The 21,799-nt window shown below is 44.7% G+C and overlaps 1 protein-coding gene across 1 annotated transcript in view; it reads right to left on the reverse strand.

Moving 5' to 3' along the window:
- LOC145350632 (inactive phospholipase D5-like) overlaps window positions 1–21,799 on the reverse strand; it is a 99,133-nt gene that overhangs the window by 21,878 nt on the left and 55,456 nt on the right. The window contains exons 6-9 of the mRNA XM_080199842.1: window positions 16,717–16,914; window positions 15,886–16,025; window positions 7,937–8,102; window positions 3,761–3,860 (exon numbers count right to left, since the gene is read on the reverse strand). Of these exons, the coding sequence (XP_080055968.1) occupies window positions 3,761–3,860; window positions 7,937–8,102; window positions 15,886–16,025; window positions 16,717–16,914 (604 nt within the window). The remainder of the gene's footprint in view (window positions 1–3,760; window positions 3,861–7,936; window positions 8,103–15,885; window positions 16,026–16,716; window positions 16,915–21,799) is intronic.

Consider the following 21,799-nt stretch of genomic DNA (forward strand, 5'->3'; position numbering starts at 1 on the left):
GGTTAGGGTTGAACGATGCTGCAAGAAGGATTCATAAGTTTTATAGATGCATTCTTTTGCCTCCTGTCGTATTTCCAACATCAGATATATGCAGCTGACAAGTGAAGATGCCGAGGAAGAGCATTCAAAATCAACTTTGGTTATGGGAATTGGTCCCTATTAGGCAGAGGGTGAACCTTCTAGATTCAGTCAGCTGACTGAATGATATTTGAAACCCTTCAACAAGACATTGAAAGGTCTCCCTTTGTAAACAGGGCTTTGCTTTACACAGTTTGGGCTGGTAAAATTTTGCTACGTAATCAGGAGGACTCCAGGAACCACCAGCAGGTTCACTCGAAGCAAGTCATGCTCTATTAATAGTCAGGTTCGACTGGACATCAAAAAAAAACATTGCGTCAATCATTCCACGATGCCGGCTCCTGGCGGGACGGGAAAATCCCACCCAGTGTTTCCGGAATAAAACAGTTAAAATAAAAATTCTCCAGGACAAATTTCCACCTTCACCGCCTGGATGGGGATCTAATGTTGATCCTTCAAGTTAAAAATCAGGCAGGTTGTTACAAGAGGCTCCACTTCAATACAAAGCCAGGTGCTGAAGGCAAAAGCTTCTCCCTCTGGGGCCCAGCACCATATAAGGAGCATCTACGCAAAGAGTGGCTGGGTGATGAAAAGAATTACAACCCTCCAGGTCTGAATGGGGTTCATCTGTATTCTTTCCATAACCGAGTTTCAACTCAAAAGCTTTCCATCCAGCCCTGACAGTCTGAGAGAGACAGGTTCCACACTGCAGAAGTGAGATAACAATTGAGTGAATACTGTACATGAAATGAAAACATTAGACTTGCTTATAAGATTGCCCAAGGTGCTTTACTGCTAAATGAAATATTTCTGAAAAATAGTCACTGCTGTAATATGGGAAGCATGGAGTCAATTTGTGCACAGACACTGTGATATTACCAGATTTTCCTGTTTTCCAATGCTGCTGTTTAAAGGATAAACATTGGCCAAGATTCTGGGGTTAAATTCCCTTTGAAATACCACCATGCAATTTTTCTTTTAGATCCACTTGACGGAGCAGATGGGTTTAACCATCACATCTGAAAAACAACACGTCCAACAGTGTAGCACTCTCCCAGTACCACACTGGGAACACTAGCCTATGCTTTTGTTCCCAAATCGCTAGAGTGGGACTTGAACCTGCAACCTCTGACTCAATGGCAAGTGCACTACTCATTGGGCCACAGCCAATTCATGATGGGCAGAATGGTCTTTTCTCGTTGCTATTTTACTGGGTTGGTACTGGATTGGCATTAGAAAGGGGGCAGAAGAGATTTACCAGGATGTCATCTAGTTTGGCAAGATATTCAACTGACACAATGGCAAATCAGTAAGGTTCACCCTCTGCATAATAGGGACCAATTCCAAAAACCAAAGCACTGTTTTGCTTTGCTAAGGTGCCCCCTCTGCAATAATTCCTCCAAGGCCAGTATCCCTTCACCAAATTGAGATTTATTTCTATAGTAAGCAGCAACTGGTCACGTACTTCCTCGTGCAGAGTATAAACCATCCAAATGCCAGTAACCCTGACACTCCGCATTATATGTACATTATATACATAGCCAAGGCTCCCTGACTGAATGGGTTATTACTGCCAGTCTTTTTGGCAATCAATACTAGCCATTACTGCCGATCTTTTGGGATGCGGAACATTGAGTCTAGAGTGTTTGTTATTACACCAGAGAAGCCATAACACCCGTTAATCAGGGAGCTTGTATTCTAAGAGGTCCACATTGTAGGCCCCAATAAAGTCATTAGAATCATAGAGTCCCTATGGTGCAGAAGGAGGCCATTCAGCCCATCGAGTTGACACCAACCACAATCCCACCCAGGTCCTATCCCTGTAACCCCATGTATTTACCCTGCTAACCCCTCTGACACGAAAGGGCAATTTAGCATGGCCAATCAGTCTAACTGGCGCATCTTTGGACTGTGGGAGGAAACCAGAGCATCTGGAGGAAACCCACGCAGACACGGGGAGAACGTGCAAACTCCACGCAGACAGTGACCCAAGCCGGGAATTGAACTTGGGTCCTTGGTGCTGTGAGGCAGCAGTGCTAACCACTGTGCTACCCTTAAACACCCTCATTAAAGCATACGATCTTAATTGCCTTGACTGAGCCCCATCAGAATAGTGGATCGGGGAATGGAGGGTCAGTGAATCTATTACTATTTCAGCAAGGTTCAACATTAATCAGTAAATCAGTGTTTGACGCAGTTCACTGTCATCTTACCTCCTTCCAACCACTCTGTATTCTGGGTTGTGCAGAGTTCTGTGGGAACAGTCCTTGCAGGAGATCCTGCTGACTTTGAATACAAAGTCCAAGTTCAAGATTCAAATATGCTTTCTATTTGTAACAACGTTTTGTTCACATTGGGGGGGGGGGAGGTCACCACAAACCACACATGTTTCTGCGGCTCTTTCGAGAGTTGCATCAGCTATTTTTAAGCTTCCAGTTGAAATCTATGGAGACACTGGAGGAAGCATGATTCTGGTGGATTGAATCAAAGGTGACAGAGAGATCGTTTTGAGACAATGTGCCACACTCCCATACAAAAACTTGACTGGGGAAACTCAGGCAGCTGAGTTGGACGTGCAGTAGGGAGGCTGTTCAAGGTCTTTGAATTGCAAAGGGAGTTTTGGACGAAGTGCCTTCACATTATTCTTCAGCTGGGAGTGATTGCAAGGACTCAAGGGGAAAGTGTATATTTTTTAGGTCAGGGTTGTGACAGCAGAGGTTGTGAAAGGGAAGTGGTCAACTGTCTGATATAGTTACAGGCTCCAAGTTGTCTGATATTATAGATGTTAGCCTGGAAGAAGAGAAGGGAACAAATGGCCTTTACTCCTCAAAGTACTTCTGTAATAAGTCCTCAGAGGCAGTAGTCCCTTCACTAAGATTTCTTTATTTACAAGATCCAACAACACTACACAGAGTGCGTTCAGAGTGCAGTCAACACTCGGAGTGCCAGAGGAACTGGCACTCCTTTTTAAGTATGGAGCATGGGGCTCTTTAATTGGACCATCAATTTGGTCTTTAAGCGGGGACATTTTTTGTTGTCCAACCAAATAAACAAAATCAAACTAACTTAGGGACAAGTCAGAAAGGGCAGCTCCCTAAAAGGAGGGGAACCCACCCAAAACAAAAGACAAAGCGGAAAGGAAACTTAAAACATCAAATTAAAATGTGATTAAGGGGGTCAACAATACGCCCCTGACCCTGCGGTGGCCAGCGGGCACAGAAGGCATCAACGGTGCCCTCGGACACCACGCACTCCCTCTCCAGAGACACCCGGCTGCAAACGTAGCCGCGGTAGACAGGCAGACAGTCGATCCCCTCGATCGCCCACTGCCTGGATCTGTAGATGGAATGTCTGGCCAGACCCAGGATCAGGTTCACGAGGAGGTCCTCTTCCTTCCCCACCCCCCTCCGCACAGGGGGGCCCGTAATCCGGGAGTTCACATTCAAACAGCCTCAACTGCCTGACTGAAATCGTTACAACTTCCATACCTACACAGCGATTGTCTGCAGATCTCCTTACTATGCATAAAGCATCTCTGAACTCAAGTCTGTGGAGACAGCTGCCTTCAGTCATTGCCAGGTGCATCTGCTTGGTTGTGTATGTTTGTATGCCCAATGCTTATTTCCTTAAAAATAGTTGAATCTGGCTCTGGACCCAGAGAAAATGCTGACTCGTTACTTACTGATATAAGCTGCCTTGTCTGTCACCATATATTTATTGCGATTAACACTGGAATACATGATCTTCTCGTCTCCTTCAGAAGGAGGAATGGCAAAATATCTCTGCAAGGAACAAGCATATAATAAAACCATCAATGCAGCAATCAACATCAAACACTTTCCTATCCTCTCAAGGAGAAAAACAATTAAGACATTTAGCCTCTCCGAACACAATTAAAAGACCATCGCCAGCACAATTACAGTAAGTAACACTGAAAAACAACTGATGATTCACACACATGTTGATTATTCACTTGAATGAATTATAGCTTAACTATGCTGTCTCTTCTCACAGCATCAATTAGACAATTTAAATGATGTTGAAATGTGTCCAACTAGATGGAAAAAATGATTCGACTCTAGATGGAAAGTTAAAGTAAACCAAAAGTCATTTGATCCATGAAATTTCATCATCCGTACTTCCTCATCACGATTTCTAATGGTCCAATTGCTTTCCTGCTAGTTTCTGCTTGGTAGGTCATTCTCAGTTTAAAGTTTGTTTATTAGTGTCGCAAGTAGGCTTATATTAACACTGCAATGAAGTTACTGTGAAAATCCCCAAGTCACCACACTCCGGCGCCTGTTCGGGTTACACTGAGGGAGAATCTAGCATCTAACCAGCACGTCTTTTGGACTGTGGGAGGAAACCAGAGCACCTGGAGGAAACCCACAGAGAAATGGGGAGAATATGCAGATTCTGCACAGACAGTGACCCAAGCCGGGAATCGAACTCGGGTCCCTGGTGCTGTGGTGCTGTTAGCAGTGCTAACCAGTGTGCCGCCTTCATGGGTGTGTAGGAGAATTTCCTGATATCCTAGCCCTAGGATATCTTCAGGGGCCGCTGTCCCTGTAGGAACAACCTAAATGCTGTTTTGTCAAAGTTACATGAGAAGATTGGGACAATACTGTGGAAATTCTCCCATCGTTTCCTGATACACTCAGCTCTCTTGGCTTGTGTTTGGAATTCCTCACTCATTTCAATGGGAACTTAACATTCATGATGTGCAGGCTGGATGGATTGGCCATGGAAGTGTCAATTACAAGGGGGCACAGGTTCAAGGTGAGGGGGGCAAGTTTATGGGAGATGTGTGGGGGAAGGTTTTCATGCAGAGAGTGGTGGGTGCCTGGAACGCGCTGCCAGAGGAGGTGGAGGAAGCAGGCATATTAGTAACATTTAAGAGGCATGTGGATGGGCACACAAATAGGGAGAGAGCAGAGGGGTACGGACTGAGTAAAAGCTGAAGGTTTTAGTTTAGTTTAGTTAGGACATGATTGGCACAGGCTTGGAGGGCCTGTTCCTGTGCTGTACTTCTCTTTGTTTGTTGCTGTAAATTGCTCCTTAGTGTCCCAAGATGTGTAAGTTAGGTGGATTAGCTATGTTAAATGTGCAGGGTTATGGAATGGGACAGGCAGGCGGGTGGCTGGGACTGGGTAAGATGCTTTTTTTGGAGAGCTGGTGCCGATTTGATGGGCCAAATAGCCTCCTTCTGCATTGTTGGGATTTTTATGATACTTTGAGTATGGCCAATACGGATGTCACACTCATTACATGCTGCGAGTGTGCACCCTTTAGTGTTGGTGAAGGCAGAACAAGAAGAATTTCAGGACTGTGCCTGAAACAGACATACGGTCTCCTGTATGCGCCAGCCACAATCATTGGCTGAGCTCCAGGAAATAAAAGTGAGCAGATGCTGTAATTGAATCTGTACGATGTAATTACCAGGGCCCCGGTTCAATCCCCAGCCTGTGCTGAGTTAGCTCATTATTAAGAGACAGAGGAAGAGAGCAAGAAGGCAAGATAAATCTACACAAAGTCTGTTGTACAAACACAAAAGTTCTCTGGAGGGAACTTCAAGACTATAGTTTCAGGCAGGATTTTCCTGCTGCGTTTGCCCCTGTGCCAGAAAATCCTGCCCAAGATCAACAGAGCTTTGCATGATTCGTGTTACACCCACTACAATTCCCATGGCGGGCAGAATTCCGCCCTTCACCTCAGGATTTAGAAGACTGCAATAAAGAAAGTATGTACATTTACATAGCATCTATGCATGCCCTCAAAATGTATTATATTTATAACAATTTAAGGGATGTGGGCATCACAGTGTGGGGTTATGGGGCACTGTCTGTGTGCGGTTTGCACGTTCTCCCCATGTCTGCATGGGTTTCCTCCAGGTGCTCCCACAGTCCAAAGATGGATTAGATGGATTGGCCGTGCTAAATTGCCCCTTAGTGTCAGGGGGATTAGCTAGGGTAAATATGTCAGGTTACGGGAAGAGGGCCTGGGTGGAATTGTGGTCGGTGCAGACTCGATGGGCCAAATGGCCTCCTTCTGCACTCTATGATCTTCAGTTTACCTTACTCCTGTTTCCAGCTACATGTTTCTCTTAGTTTCTCAAAGTAACCAATGAATAACATATTATAATTTTTTCCCCCCCAAATATTACGTTAGATATTAGGGACTATTGGCCAGTTGAATTCACCGACAGGGTTTGTGGGGAGCCGTCCTCCGGAATCCACTATAAAACTGTGTCAAGACTGTATTTTTCAATCGCGGCACAGTGCGTAGGCCCACACCCAGCCCTGATGTTGCCCGCAGCTAAAAGTCGTAGGGGGGAGGGGGAACATATCAACGCTTAGAACAAGTGCTCACCACAATTAAACAGCTGATTGGTGATTAAATAAGTTGGGGTGCGATTTTAGTCCCTCAGGGACAGGGAATCCCACCTCGGAGAGATACGGACCAATCAGAAGCCAGCAGTCCCCAGTACCCGCAGCGCCACTGGGATGGCCACTGTTGGTACTGCACTAGAGGCTGGAGGGGGCATTGAGTGCTGGGTTGGCGCTTGGTTAAGTGTTGGCGGTCACAGGGTTGTGGTGAGGAGTGGAGGGGGCCGGGAGTTGAGAAACATCTTGGGAGGAGGGACACTCGGGAACAATAAAGGGGGACCCAGTCCAACCGCCGGCACAGGGAAACCTGCTGCTCTGGGCATTTGCGGTGGTCTTTCCCATTTAAATCCCAGCAGCAGCAGAAAGAAGCCCTTATTTGGGAATTAATTGGCATTTAAGGGCCTCAGTTGTCCCACTGGAAGGCTGGCCACCTTCAACCACCCCCGTTGTAGTGCAAGGATCTGACACATAAAGGGTTAAAGTGGGACTGCGTACAGTACTGTGCAGATAGTGGGCATAGAAGAGACATGACCCACACAGCTAGGGGCCAGTGTTGGACAGAGCCGTGTGTAGAAGCAAGCATGGAGGCACCTCCTGGCTTGGACCTTGTGCACATGTGTCCCGGTAATTAATAAATACTTCCTGTTGAAATATGAATACCTCAGTTAGACCCACCTCACTACACCCTGCACTGGTAAATGTGCACTGGGTAGGTGGCTGGTGAACTCCCTGATGGATTTTACGTTAACATTAAGCCTGAATGGTACAGAGAATAGAAGATCCCGTGGGGGGATAGATTCCATATGCATATCAATTCCTGTCCAATCATCACCTGAATTTTTATACAATGCAGCATTTAACTTTGATAAATACTCCAAACAGAATTTTACACTAAGCCACATAGGGAGATATTAATTTTAAACTTTATTTGTGTCACAAGTAGGCTTACATTAACACTGCAATGAAGTTCCTGTGAAAATCCCCTGGCCGCCACACTCCAGCGCCTGTTCGGGTACACAGAAGGAGAATTTAGCATGGCCAATCCACCTAACTAGCAGGTCTTTCAGAGGGTGGGAGGAAACCGGAGCACCCAGAGGAAACCCACGCAGACACGGGGAGAACATGCAAACTCCACACAGTCACCCAAGCCGGGAATCGAACCTGGGTCCCTGGCGCTGTGAGGCAACAGTGCCAACCACAATGTCGCCCAATTGCTGAAGTAACATCATATGAACACTGAGGAAGGAGTGACCAAAAGCTTGGTCTAAGAAGTAGGCTCCAAGGGACGTCTGAAAGGACAGGGAGAGAAGTGGAGAGGCACAGAGGTTTAAGGAGAAAATTCCAGAGCTTTGGGACTAGGCAGCTAGAGGTAAGGCTGCCAATGGTAGAATGCTAAAAATTGTGGATGTGGAGGGAGCCATGGACCAGCACCTCACACCCCCCCACCCCCATCCCACTCCCCTCGCACTCACCACATCGAAGCTGCAGTTGATGGGTTCACTGCAGAACATTTGCAGGGACCACAGGAAGTTCAGCATCGGTACATAGCTTCCTTTCCAGCAGCTGATCAGCATTCGAACCCTCACATTACGCAGAAACAGAGCTTCCCGCAGCCCATTATCAATCAAAGGCCAGTACCTGAAACACAACACAATTATTGTTCTTTTTGAGCAGAAAAAAGGGAGCAGATATTCTGATTATTAACTCGTGGCGATTTCTATTTCCAGACTCGGCTGTGCCTTGTGGACTCTGAGGAAAGAGATCAGGGAGATAGCAGAGAAAGATTTGAAAGTTGTTGTTATGACCCTTATTGAGCCTCATACATTTAGGAAGGAAATCAGAACCCCCAGTGAAAGGAACACACAGTAAGATTTCACTTTTTAAGACTTTTACTGGAACAATTAAACTAAAAGTAACATTGACCAAACATTATTTCAGCAGGCAACCTGTACTTTAAACAATAAAATTCTCCTCTTTTACATTTAAATCCTTGCTTGGTTATACTTTACACTGTCCCTCAGGTAAATATTCAGTTCTCCCAGAACCAGTCCAAAGTGATTCTTAGATGCTGAGATTTACTTCTATTCTTTTACAGCCTGATAACTTTTAATCCCAGAACTATCTTTCACAGTGAGTGTTTTCCTGGCTACTTTCCCTCTGGCTGAAACTAGGCGAATATTCCAGCCTTGATTCAAATCCTCATGAATTTGGTTTTTCCAATCCAAGTAAAAAGCCCTTCCTGCATGATGAATCATAGAAGCTTTCTGTCTCTATCTGCTTTCTCTATCTCTTTCTCAGATCCTAGCAGACAGACTCCTCTGAAATTCAAGGATACAATTTGGAAGAACATTGTAATGCAAATCTACAATGGTCTCCTATGTAACCTTCCCCTCTCAAAGACAGCATGAATCACATGGGCCTTGTATCCAAGCAGAGATGGTGATTAGCTATCCTTTAGACTCCAGCTTCAATCTATCTTGAAATTTAGCGGGCAGTTAAAGTATAGCAGTTTACAAAATTTAATACGCCAAACATCTTCCTCGGACATTACATTCTTAAAGTCTAGCCACTTGCCATTGTCTACAAATGTGAGTATCCTGCGTTTGCCTTCCAGTAAAATAATATGGTCCCTCTTTAATCTTTTGCTATCAGTAGAATCCAGAACATGTCACATGACATCTTCATTCCTCCATTTTACCTGACATTGAAACACAGTCCTAAAACATAGCCATCTTATAAAACCTCAGCTTTGCAACAGTGTGCTATCAACAGTTAAGGGACTGAATTTAATGGGACACTGAATTGCAAACAGTTCCGCTATTAGAAACCAATTCTCTTGAAATCAGGGAATCAATTCTAAATACTAAATTCCAATTCATATCAGAGATCAAAAAAATTCTCTTTTCCAGCTGCATTAGATTTATTCTAATGTCTTATGTCTTTATCTACTTAATGAGTGTCTGTTGCACATCAAGATTTGACCAGTGCTCAAGGAATTTTAGCACTACTGCCTCACAGCACCAGTGCCCCGGGTTTGATGCCAGGATTGGGTCACTGTCTGTGTGCAGTTTGCACGTTCTCCCCATGTCTGCGTGGGTTTCCTCAGTGTGCTCCTGTTTCCTCCCACAGTCCAAAGATGTGCAGGTTAGGTGGATTGGCCATGCTAAACTGACCCTAGTTTTGGGGGGTGAATATGTGGGGTTTACGGGATAGGGTGGGATTGTTGTTGGTGCAGGATCAATGGGCCGAATAGCCTCCTTCTGTACTGTAGGGATTCGATGATTCTTCTATTATCGAGAAAGATCTTTCAACTGGTAAACAATATACTCATCTGCATTGCATTCAGATTCCACAAGGCCACCAATAGATCGGGCATGCTCACTGTGAAAGTTTACATCACCCAAAGGTTTTGAGGGATTGGGGGCTCACCGATGATTATCCATATCACTGTTCAGTAATGCAGAGGCGGCACAAGCAGTTATGAACACTTCTGCAATTCTGCAGCATCTCTGACAGTCTCAGAATATCCCAAAGCGTTTTACAGTTAGTGAAGAACCCTTTAAAGGATAGGTGCTGCTCAGAGTAACAATTCCACCATGACCTCCTAACCAAGAATATCAGTAAATCAGGCTGATTTTTGATAGCCAGTATGTAAGAATAGTGTGGGGATGCATTTGTGTATGTGATTTTATATATATATATGTAGAAAATGTCAGTGGCGTCAACAGAGGGCAATATTGGGCAGATCCAATATCGTTGGCTCCTGCCCAGTAGGTTTGGGTAAAAACTAATGTCTTTATCAGGGCCTTAGAAGCAGAGGTCAGAGATGACCAGGCTGCAGAGACTGGGTTGCTAAGTAGGTTCAAGGCTGAGATAGACAAATTTTTCATCAGTTAGGGAAGCAAAGGGTTATGGGGATAAGGCGTGAAAGTGGAGTTGAGGATTATCATATCAGATCAGTCATGATCTCACTGAATGATGGGGCAGACTCAATGGGCCAAATGGCCTACTTCTGCTCCTATGTCTCCTGGTCTTACGAGGGAGATGAATCGACCTGATGTTCTCCTGCCTGGATCAGCAGGTGGGTGAGGTAATGCCTAACACCGGCGCAAACCCTGTGCATTTGTGCCAAGCGGCTCCAATAGAATTCTAACTGGGATTGGATTGGAATGACCTTCCCGAAAGGCTGGCAATTGGAGGAGGAAAAATGAGTTTGTAAAACTTGCATTGATGTAGCAGGTCCCACAGACAGCAGTGCAAAAAGAACCAGATGTTCTGCTTTTAGGTGTTGGTCGGGGGATGAATGTTGCTCAGAACGCCAGTGAGAACTCTCCTGAGTTTCTGCCCAATTGCATCATTTATATCCACGTTAAAAACAGATGGTTTCAACCAAAAGATGGCACTTCCAATGCTGCGCTGCTGCCTCGGGGCTGCACCGCCCCTTCAAGGCTATGCCGCTCCCTCGGCACTGCATTGGAGCATCAGCCAGGCTTCTGTTCACTGGAAAGGGACTTGAACCTCAGAGTGCCAGCCACTGAGCCGCAACTGACACCAGGAAGGCAGAGGAGCCTCCAGCAGATGTGTTTAAAAACCCTTCCTTCTAGGGAGACCAGGAGTGCTGCCCTGGGCCCTCGGAAGGAAATTTGCGGCCTACCCTACTCCAGATCCCTTGTCCCCAGCGCCAGGAGACCGTCTCAAAACACGCTCATCCTCACTTATCTAGAAACTGATGGGTGACCCTGATCTCCCCTGTAGGCTGTTACTCTCTATCTTCTTGTCAACCAGGAATGGAGACAGAGTGGATCAGTTAAATAAGGTCTCTTACTGCCTTGGATTAGGTTAATGCTACACTGTGATCCAATATATAGAGTCATAGAGCCCAAAAGAAAGCCATTCAGCTCAACATCTATGTACTGGATCATTGAAAGAACTTCCCAAGTGGTCCCACTCTCTCCAATAAGCCTTCAATTTATTTTCCTTTAGACAGTTGAGCTGCTCCTTTTTAAGATCTCAAGTACCCCAATAAGATCAAATCAAGCCCAAAGATTGAAAAGTAAGACTCTGTACATTACCCAAGTCTACTTTTCAACTTAGTTGCCCTTCTTTGTGTCCCCTCCAGGTGGCGCTGATGTCTCTACCCATAATTGGGATGATGCTGACAGATTGCCTGCCATACTCCGGGACACAGGGCTGGACCAGTGCTTTGTACAAGCAACTTCCTGTGATTATATAACAATTAGCTTGCCATACATCACTGTAAAATGCATGCAAAACCTTTATGGATTAACTTTATAGGCAAAAGAATTAAGTTGGCTAGGTTCAATTGATTGGCCATGCTAAATTGCCCTTAGTGTCAGAGGGGCTAGCAGGGTAAATATGTGGGGTTACAGGGATACAGCCTGACTGGAATTGTTGTCGGTGCAGACAGGATTGGTCGAACAGCTTCCTTCTGCAATTCTATGAATAAAATTTGAAAAGGACAGGGGCATTTCCTCAGACCTTGTCCAACTCCCAATGCCTAAATACTGGGAGTGTCTGAGAAATGGAATAACTCCATTCTATCCAAGATTCTGATTAACCTTGAGTAATTTGTTTGACCTGTTAGGCAAATCCTTGTGAGTTTACTTAATAGGCCATGTGCAAATTAGGTTTATTTACCATAAAACATTGCTTACAGCAAAGGAACCATACACTACGTGAGTTCCATACTCAGAGGATTTCCATTCCATTAATTGTAAATTAGAGAATGTTTGCTTGCTAATTCATCTATTCAGTCTGTACCCGCAAGGACACAGGAGCGGAATGTAAAAGATCTTCTGGTTTATCAAATCTGTTCCACACACATAATTGTTATCTTCTATCTAGTAACATCTATGTTGTAGTAGAGGCAATAGCCTAGTGGTATTATCCCGAGACTCTTAATCCAGAAACTCAACTAATGTTCTGGGGATCCCAGTTTGAATCCCACCATGGCAGATGATGGACTTTGCATCCAATAAAAAATATCTGAATTAAGAATCTATTGATGACCATGAAACCATAGTCAATTGTCATAAAAATCCATTAGTTCACTAATGTCCCTTTAGGGAAAGAAATCTGCTGTCCTTACCTGGTCTGGCCTACATGTGACTCCAGAGCCACAGCAATGTGGTTGACTCTCAACTGTCCTCAGACAATTAGGGATGGGCAATAAATGCTGGCCAGCCAGCAAAGCCCCACATCCCACAAATGAATTTTTTTAAAAATTGAGTTTCTTATGTTCTTTCTCCAAGCGTCTGTGTGGGTTTCCTCCGGGTGTTTCGGTTTCTTCCCACAGTCCAAAGATCATAGAATAGAATTTACAGTATGGAGACAGGCCCTTTGGTCCAAACTGATCCATGTCAACCAAAATGCCCATCTAAGCTAACCCGATTTGCCTACAGAATCAGAGAAGATGTGTAGGTTAGGATGGATTGGCCATGCTAAGTTGCCCCTCAGTGTCCCAAGATGTATAGGTTAGGTGGATTAGCCATGGTAAATGTATAAGGTTACACGGAAAGGGCCTGGGTAACATACTCTGTCAGAGAGTGGGTGCAGATCCAATGAGCCGAATTGCTCCTTCTGCACTGTAAGGTTTTTATGATTTGATTAAATATCTGGAATTGAAAGTTAGTTTCAGTAATGGTAGCCATGAAACTACAATTGATTGTTGTAAAAAACCCACCCGGTTACTGATGTCCTTTAGGGAAAGAAATCTGCTGTTGTTACCTGGTCTGGCCTACATGTGACTCCAGAGGCACACTGATGTGGTTGACTCTTAACTGCCCTCTGCAACGGCCAAGCAAGGCACTCAATTCAAGGGTAATTAGGGATGGGTGAATTTAGTGATGCCCAAATCCCGTGAAAGGATAAAAAGGGAGAAAATGTTTTTTGAAGTTTAAGTTTATTTATTAGCGTCACAAGTAGGCTTACATTGACACTGCAATGAGGTTACTGTGAAAGTCCCCTAGTCACCACACTCCTGGCACCTGTTCGGGTACACTAAGGGAGAATTTAGTGTGGCCAATGCATCTAAACAGCACGTCTTTCAGACTGTAGGAGGAAACCGGAGAAAACCCACACAGACACGGGGAGAATGTGCAGACTCCACACAGACAGTGATCCAAGCTGAGAATTGAACCCGGGTCCCTGGTGCTGAGAGACAGTAGTGCTAACCACTGTGCCACCGTGCCACCTTTAATAAGTACATTTTGGTGATGTACAGGCTAATTAAATGAAGATAACCAACCTCAGTGACTAATAAAAATCACTTTATATGAGAAAGCAGTGCGAAAGAGAGTCTGTGCAGTCTGAGGAACAACATTTGCTTTCCAATGTGAGAGAAGATGACTGGAATTGGATATTTTCCTGACAGCTGATAACTGTACAGCAACCAATGACCCTGGGCCAGCAGATTCTGTATTATTTGTGACACAGCTAAGCTGCTAACTGTGTCTCAGCATTCACTCGGTGAGAAATATATAAACCGGCTTTAAAAATGATACATTCAGGACATGGGCTGACTAAAAGAGTCAACTGAAAAGCTTCCAAAGTTTGATATTATCTCTGAAAATGACTTTCAAAATCATGTGATTCTTATATCAGTAAACAACTCGGCTTTTGAGTATATTGTTTTTTCTGTGTACTGTCCAGATAATGAGAATTCATTCGCTTAGTCTCCTGCAACACTCACAGCTAAGGAATTTCCCACTGCAAATGAGCAGTAAATTGCATTGATTTGTTGATACAGGTTCATGTTGCCAGTTCTGTAAACCATAGCTCTTGCATATTAACAATGGGGGACATGACATTCGTGTTAAATGTGGAAGCTTTGGAGAGAGTGCAAAGACGGTTCACCGGGACGTCGCCCAGTCTTGAGGGTGTTGACCACGAGGAGAGGCTGAATAAACTAGGATTGTTTTCACTGGAGAGACGGAGGCTGAGGGGAGACCTGACAGAGGTCGACAAAATCATGAGAGGCACAGGCAGGGTGGGCAGTCAGAGGCTTTTTCCCAGGATGGAAGTGTCGATTACAAGGGGGGGCACGGGTTCAAGGTGAGAAGGGGAAAGTTTAAGGGAGATGTGCAGGGAAAGTTTCTCACGCAGAGAGTGGCGGGTGCCTGAAGCGCACTGCCCCGAGGAGGTGCTAGAAGCAGGTACATTTGCAACATTTAAGAGGCATCCGAATGGGTCCATGAATAGGGAGGGAATAGAGGGATATGGTCCGAGTAAGGGCAAAAGGTCTTCTCTAGTTTAATTAGGACATCATGATCAGCACGGAGAGCCGAAGAGTCTGTTCCTTTGCTGTATTCTTCTTCTTTGCTGCTAGTTTTGCAACGTAAATTGTATTTATTTCTTACCCTGCCATTTCCATCCCTGCTTCCTCTTTTGCTGAAGATGTGATCTGATGCTGGGTTATGACGGTGAGATGCTGGCTTGACTCTCTCCCATCCTTCCATATGTGAGGTACAACAGACTACAACAGCATCACAATCAAACCCAGTCCACATGTCCACACAGTCACCCTTCAGAATGAGAGAGAGATCTGTTTGCCTACCCTCCTCCAGACTGGCCATGGTGATATTCGACAGCCTTCCTGGCAGCTAACTCTGTGCCCACTGGGGTCAGAGTCAAAACCTCCGGCTGAGCATGAACACAAGCAATGTACTTAATGAGAAAAATCTCTTTCTCCCAGATGGTGGTCGAAATCTGGAATGCTCTGCCTGGGAAGGCAGGAAACCTTACAGCCTTTAAAAAAATATCTGGAAGAGCACTTAAAATATTATAACATTTAAGGATATGGGACAAGTGCGAGGAAATGGGATTAGCCTTTAGTGGTAGTCACTGTTGGTGCAGACTCAGTAGGCCCTTTCTGCACTGTATGAATATATGATTTTGGCTTTAAATGTCTCTAGCTAATCAAAGTTTATTTATTAGTTGCAAGAAAGCTTAAGTTAACACTGCAATGAAGTTACTGTGAAATTCCCCTACTTGCCACATCCCGGCACCTGTTCGGGTCAATACACCTAGCCAGCACGTCTTTCAGACTGTGGGAGGAAACCGGAGCACCCGGAGGAAACCCGCGCAGATACAGGGAGAATGTGCAAACTCCACACAGACAGTGACCCAAGCCAGGAATCGAACCCACGTCCCTAGCTTGCTAACCACTGTGCCACCGTGCTGCCCCATGTAGCAGGATTTATTTGGAATCACGAGCTTTCAGAGCGCTGCTCCTTCATCAGGTGAGTGCTCACCCGCCCCCAAGTCCAACGCTGGCATCTCCACTTCTGTAACTAATGTTATTCCATAGAGAACGTGAGAGCTTCAAATCAAATAAATAAAGTGCACATTGCTAATAGTGAAATATCTGAACCAATGTGGATATTGTGCATGTTCTACTGACCTCTGAACATTACTGTGGTTGACAAGAGGCAGGAAATCCATGACAGCCACATGTATGAATCTCTGAGCATTGGCAATAACTCTGAGAACAGCATCAATGTCTTTGGTGCGACCACTTGGACACAAAGGTGCAGGAGAAGTCTGTCGAGAAAGAATTAGCAGGCATCAGGCGAGGTTACATCAATCTTTGGCGGACATTTGCTTGTCATTCCATTCACCTTTCTCAACCATGGCCAAAGCTTGTTTCGGGCGCCTGGCCATGTGCAAAGTATCCTCTCTCCCTAGATAAAGTGGGACCTTCTCTCTGAATGCTCCAGGGTTCAAGTACACCGGTGTGGCTCACGTCCCCAACATCAAACACGTACAAGGATGAAGACTGTGGGGGAAACCGAAGCACCCGGGGAAACCCACGCACATTCTCCCCGTGTCTGCGTGGGTTTCCTCTGGGTGCTCCGGTTTCCTCCCACCGTCCAAAGTTGTGTGGGTTTGGTTGACTGGCCGTACTAAATTGACCCTAATGTCAGGGGGATTATCAGGGTAAATATGTGGGGTTGCAGGAGTAGGGCCTCGGTGGGATTGTGGTCAGTGCAGGCTTGATGGGCCGAATGGCTTCCTTCTGCCCTGTAGCTTCTCTCTCTAGTGGACTGTGTGCTGACCACAGGAAGGTTTGTGAGGACCAACATTAAAACTCGAGTACCATCACTAAGCCGGTTGTACCCTGTGCTTGGCACTTAACCCCTGGGAGTAACAAGTGTTCTCACCAAGAGTAAATCTGCTCCGTTCTCTGACAAAGCTACCAATACAAAAAGCATCAAAATGAAACTTTACTTACAGCAAGATAGGCCTCAGCCTCCACCCCGTTCAGCTGTAACTTGAGAGGGGAATGCAAGCTGGAGATGCCAAATAGTTTCTTGGACCAGATTTCGGGTGCAGAGTCCCGGTATTCCAGCTGCCAATACACAGAGAAGACTTTGTACAGGTCCAGGCCTAGGCAGCTGCAGTTGTACATGACGATACCCAACTCTTTCATCTGTGGGAGTAAAGTGAATTCTGGTCAAGGCAAAGCAGTAAATTGTCAACCTTGCTCTATCCTGTGACGGGCTCCACAACTAAAAGAAGGCAGGTCAATGAATGTGGATGGCTTGGTCGCGCAAGTAAAACGGAACGATGGTTCTGAGATGGGGGAGCCTCCAACCTAGATAATATTGGACCTGGCAATGCTTGAAAAAAATGACGTGCGTTGATATAGCACCATTTATGAACTCAGGGCCATCCCAAACTGTTTTACAGCCAACCCAGTAAGTGTGGTCTGTGTGGTCACTGTTACCATTTCGGAAATGCAGCAGCCAATTTGTGCACAGCAAGCTCCCATAAACAGCAATGTGTTTTCTTTAATACATTCACGGGATGTGGGCATCGCTAGCTAGGCCAGTGGTTATTGCCCATCCCTTATTGACCTTTGAGAAGGTGGTGGTGAGTTGCCTTCTTGAACCGCTACAATCCCTGGACTGTGGGTACACCCACAGTGCTGTTAGGGAGGCAGATCAGGGATATTAACCCAAAGACAGTGAAATAACAGTAATATGTTTCCAAACCAGGATGCTGCATGGCTTGGAAAGAACTTGCAATTTGTGCTGTTCCCATTGCACCTTCTATGTGGTAGAGGTCTCCAGTTTGGAAGGTGTTGTTGAAGAAGCTTTGGTGAGTTACTACAATACATCCTATATACGGTACACTCTGCTGCCAATGTAAGTCGGTGGTGGAGGATAAGATGCCAGTCAAGCGGGCTGCGTTGTCCTGGATGGTGTTGAGCTTCACAGCGCCAGTGACCGGGTTCGATTCCAGCCATGCTAAGTTGCCCCTTAGTGTCAGGGGGAATAGCTAGGATAAATGCATGGGGTTATGGGGATAGGGACTGAGCGAAATTGTGTCGGTGCAGACTCAATGGGCTGAATGGCCTCCTTCTGCACTGTAGGGAGTCTATGAATTCACTTTGAATGTTTTTTTTAAGAAATACACACAAATATTTCATTGGGGAGGTAGTAACAGAAAAATACAATAAGATTCAGCAGAATCAAAATGGGTTTATAAAAAGGGGAATGTCTGACAAATGTGTTAGATTTTTGAAGATGTATCTAATTTGATAGATAAGAGGATCTAGTGGAGGTGGTGTACTGGGACTGTAAGAAAAAAACTTTAATAAGATGCACCGCAGGAGGTTACTGCTCAGAATTATGATTCGAGGGATTAGGGACAATATATTTGAAAGGATTCTGATTTAATTAATGCACAGAAAGCTGAATGAAGGAATAAATAGGACATTTCTGAGTTGGCAGGTTGGAAGTATCAAGATACCACAAGATGTACAGGCCTCAGTTATTTACAATCGATATAAATGGCTTAGGTAAGGGGGCTGAGTGGGACGTACACAAGTGTGGTCATTGCTGGCATGTCCAACATTTATTGCACGTATCTAATTGCCCATCTCTAACTGCCCATCTCTAATTGCCCTTGAACTGAGTGGCTTGCCACACCATTTCACAAGGCAGTTAAGCATCAACCACATTGCTGTGGATCTGGAGTCACATGTAGGCCAGACTGGCAAAGGACAGCAGATTTCCTTCCCTACTGGACGTTAGTCAACCAGGTGGGTCTTTATAACAACTGATGATAGTTTTATTGTAACCATTATTGAGACTGGCTTTCAATTCCAGATTCACCACTGGGATATAAAGTCCCCCTCCCACTCCATAGTGGAACTTGAACCCATGTCCCCAGAGACTGGGTCTCTGGATTAGTAGCCCAGTGACATTACCATTATGACACCGCCTCCTGTGCAAAGTTAGCAGACGGTAAGCAGTGAGGAGGATGCAAATTAGCTGCCGAGGGATTGTTAGTGGGTCAGGCAAGGGGGCAATAACATGGCAGATGGAATATAAAATGGCAAAGTATAAGCTTTGGAAGGAAAAACTTTTCTAAAAAAGAAAATCTTTTTTGAATGGCGTGAGGCTGGGTGATGTATCCAGAGACATGAGAATATCCTTGTACACAAATCACAGAACATTAACATCCAGGTACAGCAAGAAAAGCAAATTGGTTTCCATTACAAAGGCATTGGAGTATAACGGTAAACATGGTTTTATTACAGTTATATAGGGCATTGGTGAGGCCACAGTGTGTGTAATTTTGGTCTCTTTACCCGAGGAACAATCTGCTCACCGCACAGAAAGTACCACGAAGGTGGACAGGAATGGTTCCTGGGATTAGGAGATTGGCCTGTGAGCAGAACCAATATTTCCAGGGGTTTGGAAGAACAAGAGCCAATCTCAAAATGTTTGAGAGGATTGGCGTTACAGATGTTGAGAAAACGTTCCCGCTGCCCGGGGTGACTGTCACAGGATAAGGGGTCGGCCATTTAGAAATGAGATGAGGAGAAACTTCCTCATTCCCGGCTTTGTGAATCTCTGCTGGATCGAGAAAGCTGTGGATGTTCAGTCACAGAGATTTCCGAGGGAGGTTGACAGATTCTGGGGTACTAAGGGAATCAAGGTAGGAAACTGGGGTTGAGTTAAAAGTTCAGCCACGACTTTATTGAATGACACAGCAGGCTCAAGAGTCCAAATGACTTACTGTCCCTCCTACATCTTTATGTCCTCGTGTTCCAAGAAAACATAAAGCCATAAACTACAGTAAATATTCACGGTAAACACAACCAAGTAGTGGATCATTTTTATGGGAATACAATTGGATACAGGCCAGAAATGCTCTTCATCCATTTGTGGCTTCAATAAAAATGAAAGATTAAACTTCAAACTCATTTAATTATGTTCTCTGTGAATTCTCTGTGAATTATTCCAAATAACTTACAAAAAAAAGAATGAGTTTGATTTGTTAGCTGGAAGTACTGCACAGTCTGAAAAACCGATCTTTCTTTAGCAACCTGTGATGAATACAGAATTATAGTATGAATCTCCTCATATATCTAAATAGATTTTAAAAGCGATAGTCAGGCACTTTTATCATGAAAGGCAGGAGATAAAATCATGCAGCAGGGAAAAACAGATTCTAACAATGAATCACTTAGTTAAAGGTGCTTGGACTACACACTATATCTTGTAAGAGGGTGTTTGCAGTCACGGTTACCACTGGAGACTCATCTCCAGAATGTTGCTCAACGCAAGAGAAAAAGTGAAGGTTTATACATTTTAAAAATCGCTAAAAAGAGACAGGTTGCCGAAGTTTTCCATCTTGTACTTATCAGGACAAGTAAGAAGTCTCACAACATCAGGTTAAAGTCCAACAGGTTTATTTGGTATCACGAGCTTTCGGAGCACTGCTCCTTCGTCAGATTAAAGGAACCTGGTCATCAACTGGTTCAATAATATCTTGCAAGGGAGGTAACCATCCATCCATGGTCAGACCTAGGATGGAGTCTTAATATCATCAAGGCAACTAGAGTGTTAAATATTGCCTTGCCAGTGTCAATTATATCCCAAGGATAAATACTTTAAAGGAAAACACAAGGTAATTCTCCCATTGAAGAATTATGTGTTGTATATTGGAGAATGATACCAGGAGAACACGGAGGGTTTAAAACAATGGGGTTATATTCACGGGTGTGTGTTCACTCACATAGCTACTTCTTCTCTGCTAGGGACTTGTGACGACACATCCAGTTAATACTTGATTACATTAACACAGCAGAGTTTCAGTAAGATAAAAAGAATGAATACAAATAGATAACATTACATACAGTTGTATTATTTGTTGCTTCTGAGGATCTTTCTAGTCACAAATAAATCCAATTCGTCTGCTTTTAAAACTGTAATATCTCCCTGATATTTGTTTCGACAGGAGATAAACCACAGATCCTACGTGCTCGCCAGTAGGGAATGAATTAGATTGAGGTCAATTCTCAGACCCAAACGATTCCACCTCAACGGCAGAGAGTAGAAGTCACAGGCTGGAATTTTCTGACTGTTCCCGCCAGCCGGATCTTCTGGTCCCGCTGACAGTGAGCCCCTGTGTGGGTTTTCTGGTGGCTGGGGTGGGAGGAATGCATGCATACAATAAGGAACCCTGTTGATAGCTGCCTCCACGATACACACTGCAGGGGGGGGAGAAAAAGTCCCGCTCATTAGCTTCAGTGCTTAAGAGTCGCTGTCTGCTCACTGCTATCTCTGTCCAGCTACTTCTAGTCAAAGGTGTTGGATCAAACAATGTGCATTCATCACACTCCTATTTGGCCACATATGTAAAGTTATTTTCCTCCCTTCTGGTCCTCCATTCACAATATAAAAAGTTTGAGTCAGGTACAGTGATTGCTCTTTCCATACAGGAGATTACGAGATGAATCATAGAATCCCTACAGTGCAGAAAGAAGACACTCAGCCCATTACATCTGCACCGACTCTCCAACATTTCACCCAGGCCGTATCCCCGTAATGCCACATATTTACCCGGCTAATTCCCCAACCTAACATCTTGGGACGCTAAGGGGAAATTTAGCATGGCCAATCCCCCTAACTATACATCTTGGGACACTAAGGGGCAGAGGAAATCCTATCTGAGAAAAGCAGCTTCTCTTAACGTGACACTGCGGAGAACTATGGCCTCAATACAGTAGCATCTCGGTTTCCATTAATCCTGCATCAAACATGTCTCGGAACTCGGACATTAATTGCCCCATCGATTCTCCCAAGTGTTAGGTGTCAGCCTTGGTACAGTATAGGCATTACTTCTTCCAATGTCGAAAGCTTGTGGGTTTGAATCCAATTTGAGCATAGAATCCAGGCTGGCATGTCAGTACAGCACTGAGGAAATGGTTGGTGTTGTATTTCAGATCTTAATCTGCAGCAATCTCCGCTTTCTCGGGCTGTGTGCAGCCTGATGAGAGCAAGCAAGTTCACCGCAAT

The sequence above is a fragment of the Carcharhinus amblyrhynchos genome, chromosome 12 (genome assembly GCF_965287045.1).
Source record: "Carcharhinus amblyrhynchos chromosome 12, sCarAmb.v2.hapA, whole genome shotgun sequence".
Classification (NCBI taxonomy): Eukaryota; Metazoa; Chordata; class Chondrichthyes; order Carcharhiniformes; family Carcharhinidae; genus Carcharhinus; species Carcharhinus amblyrhynchos.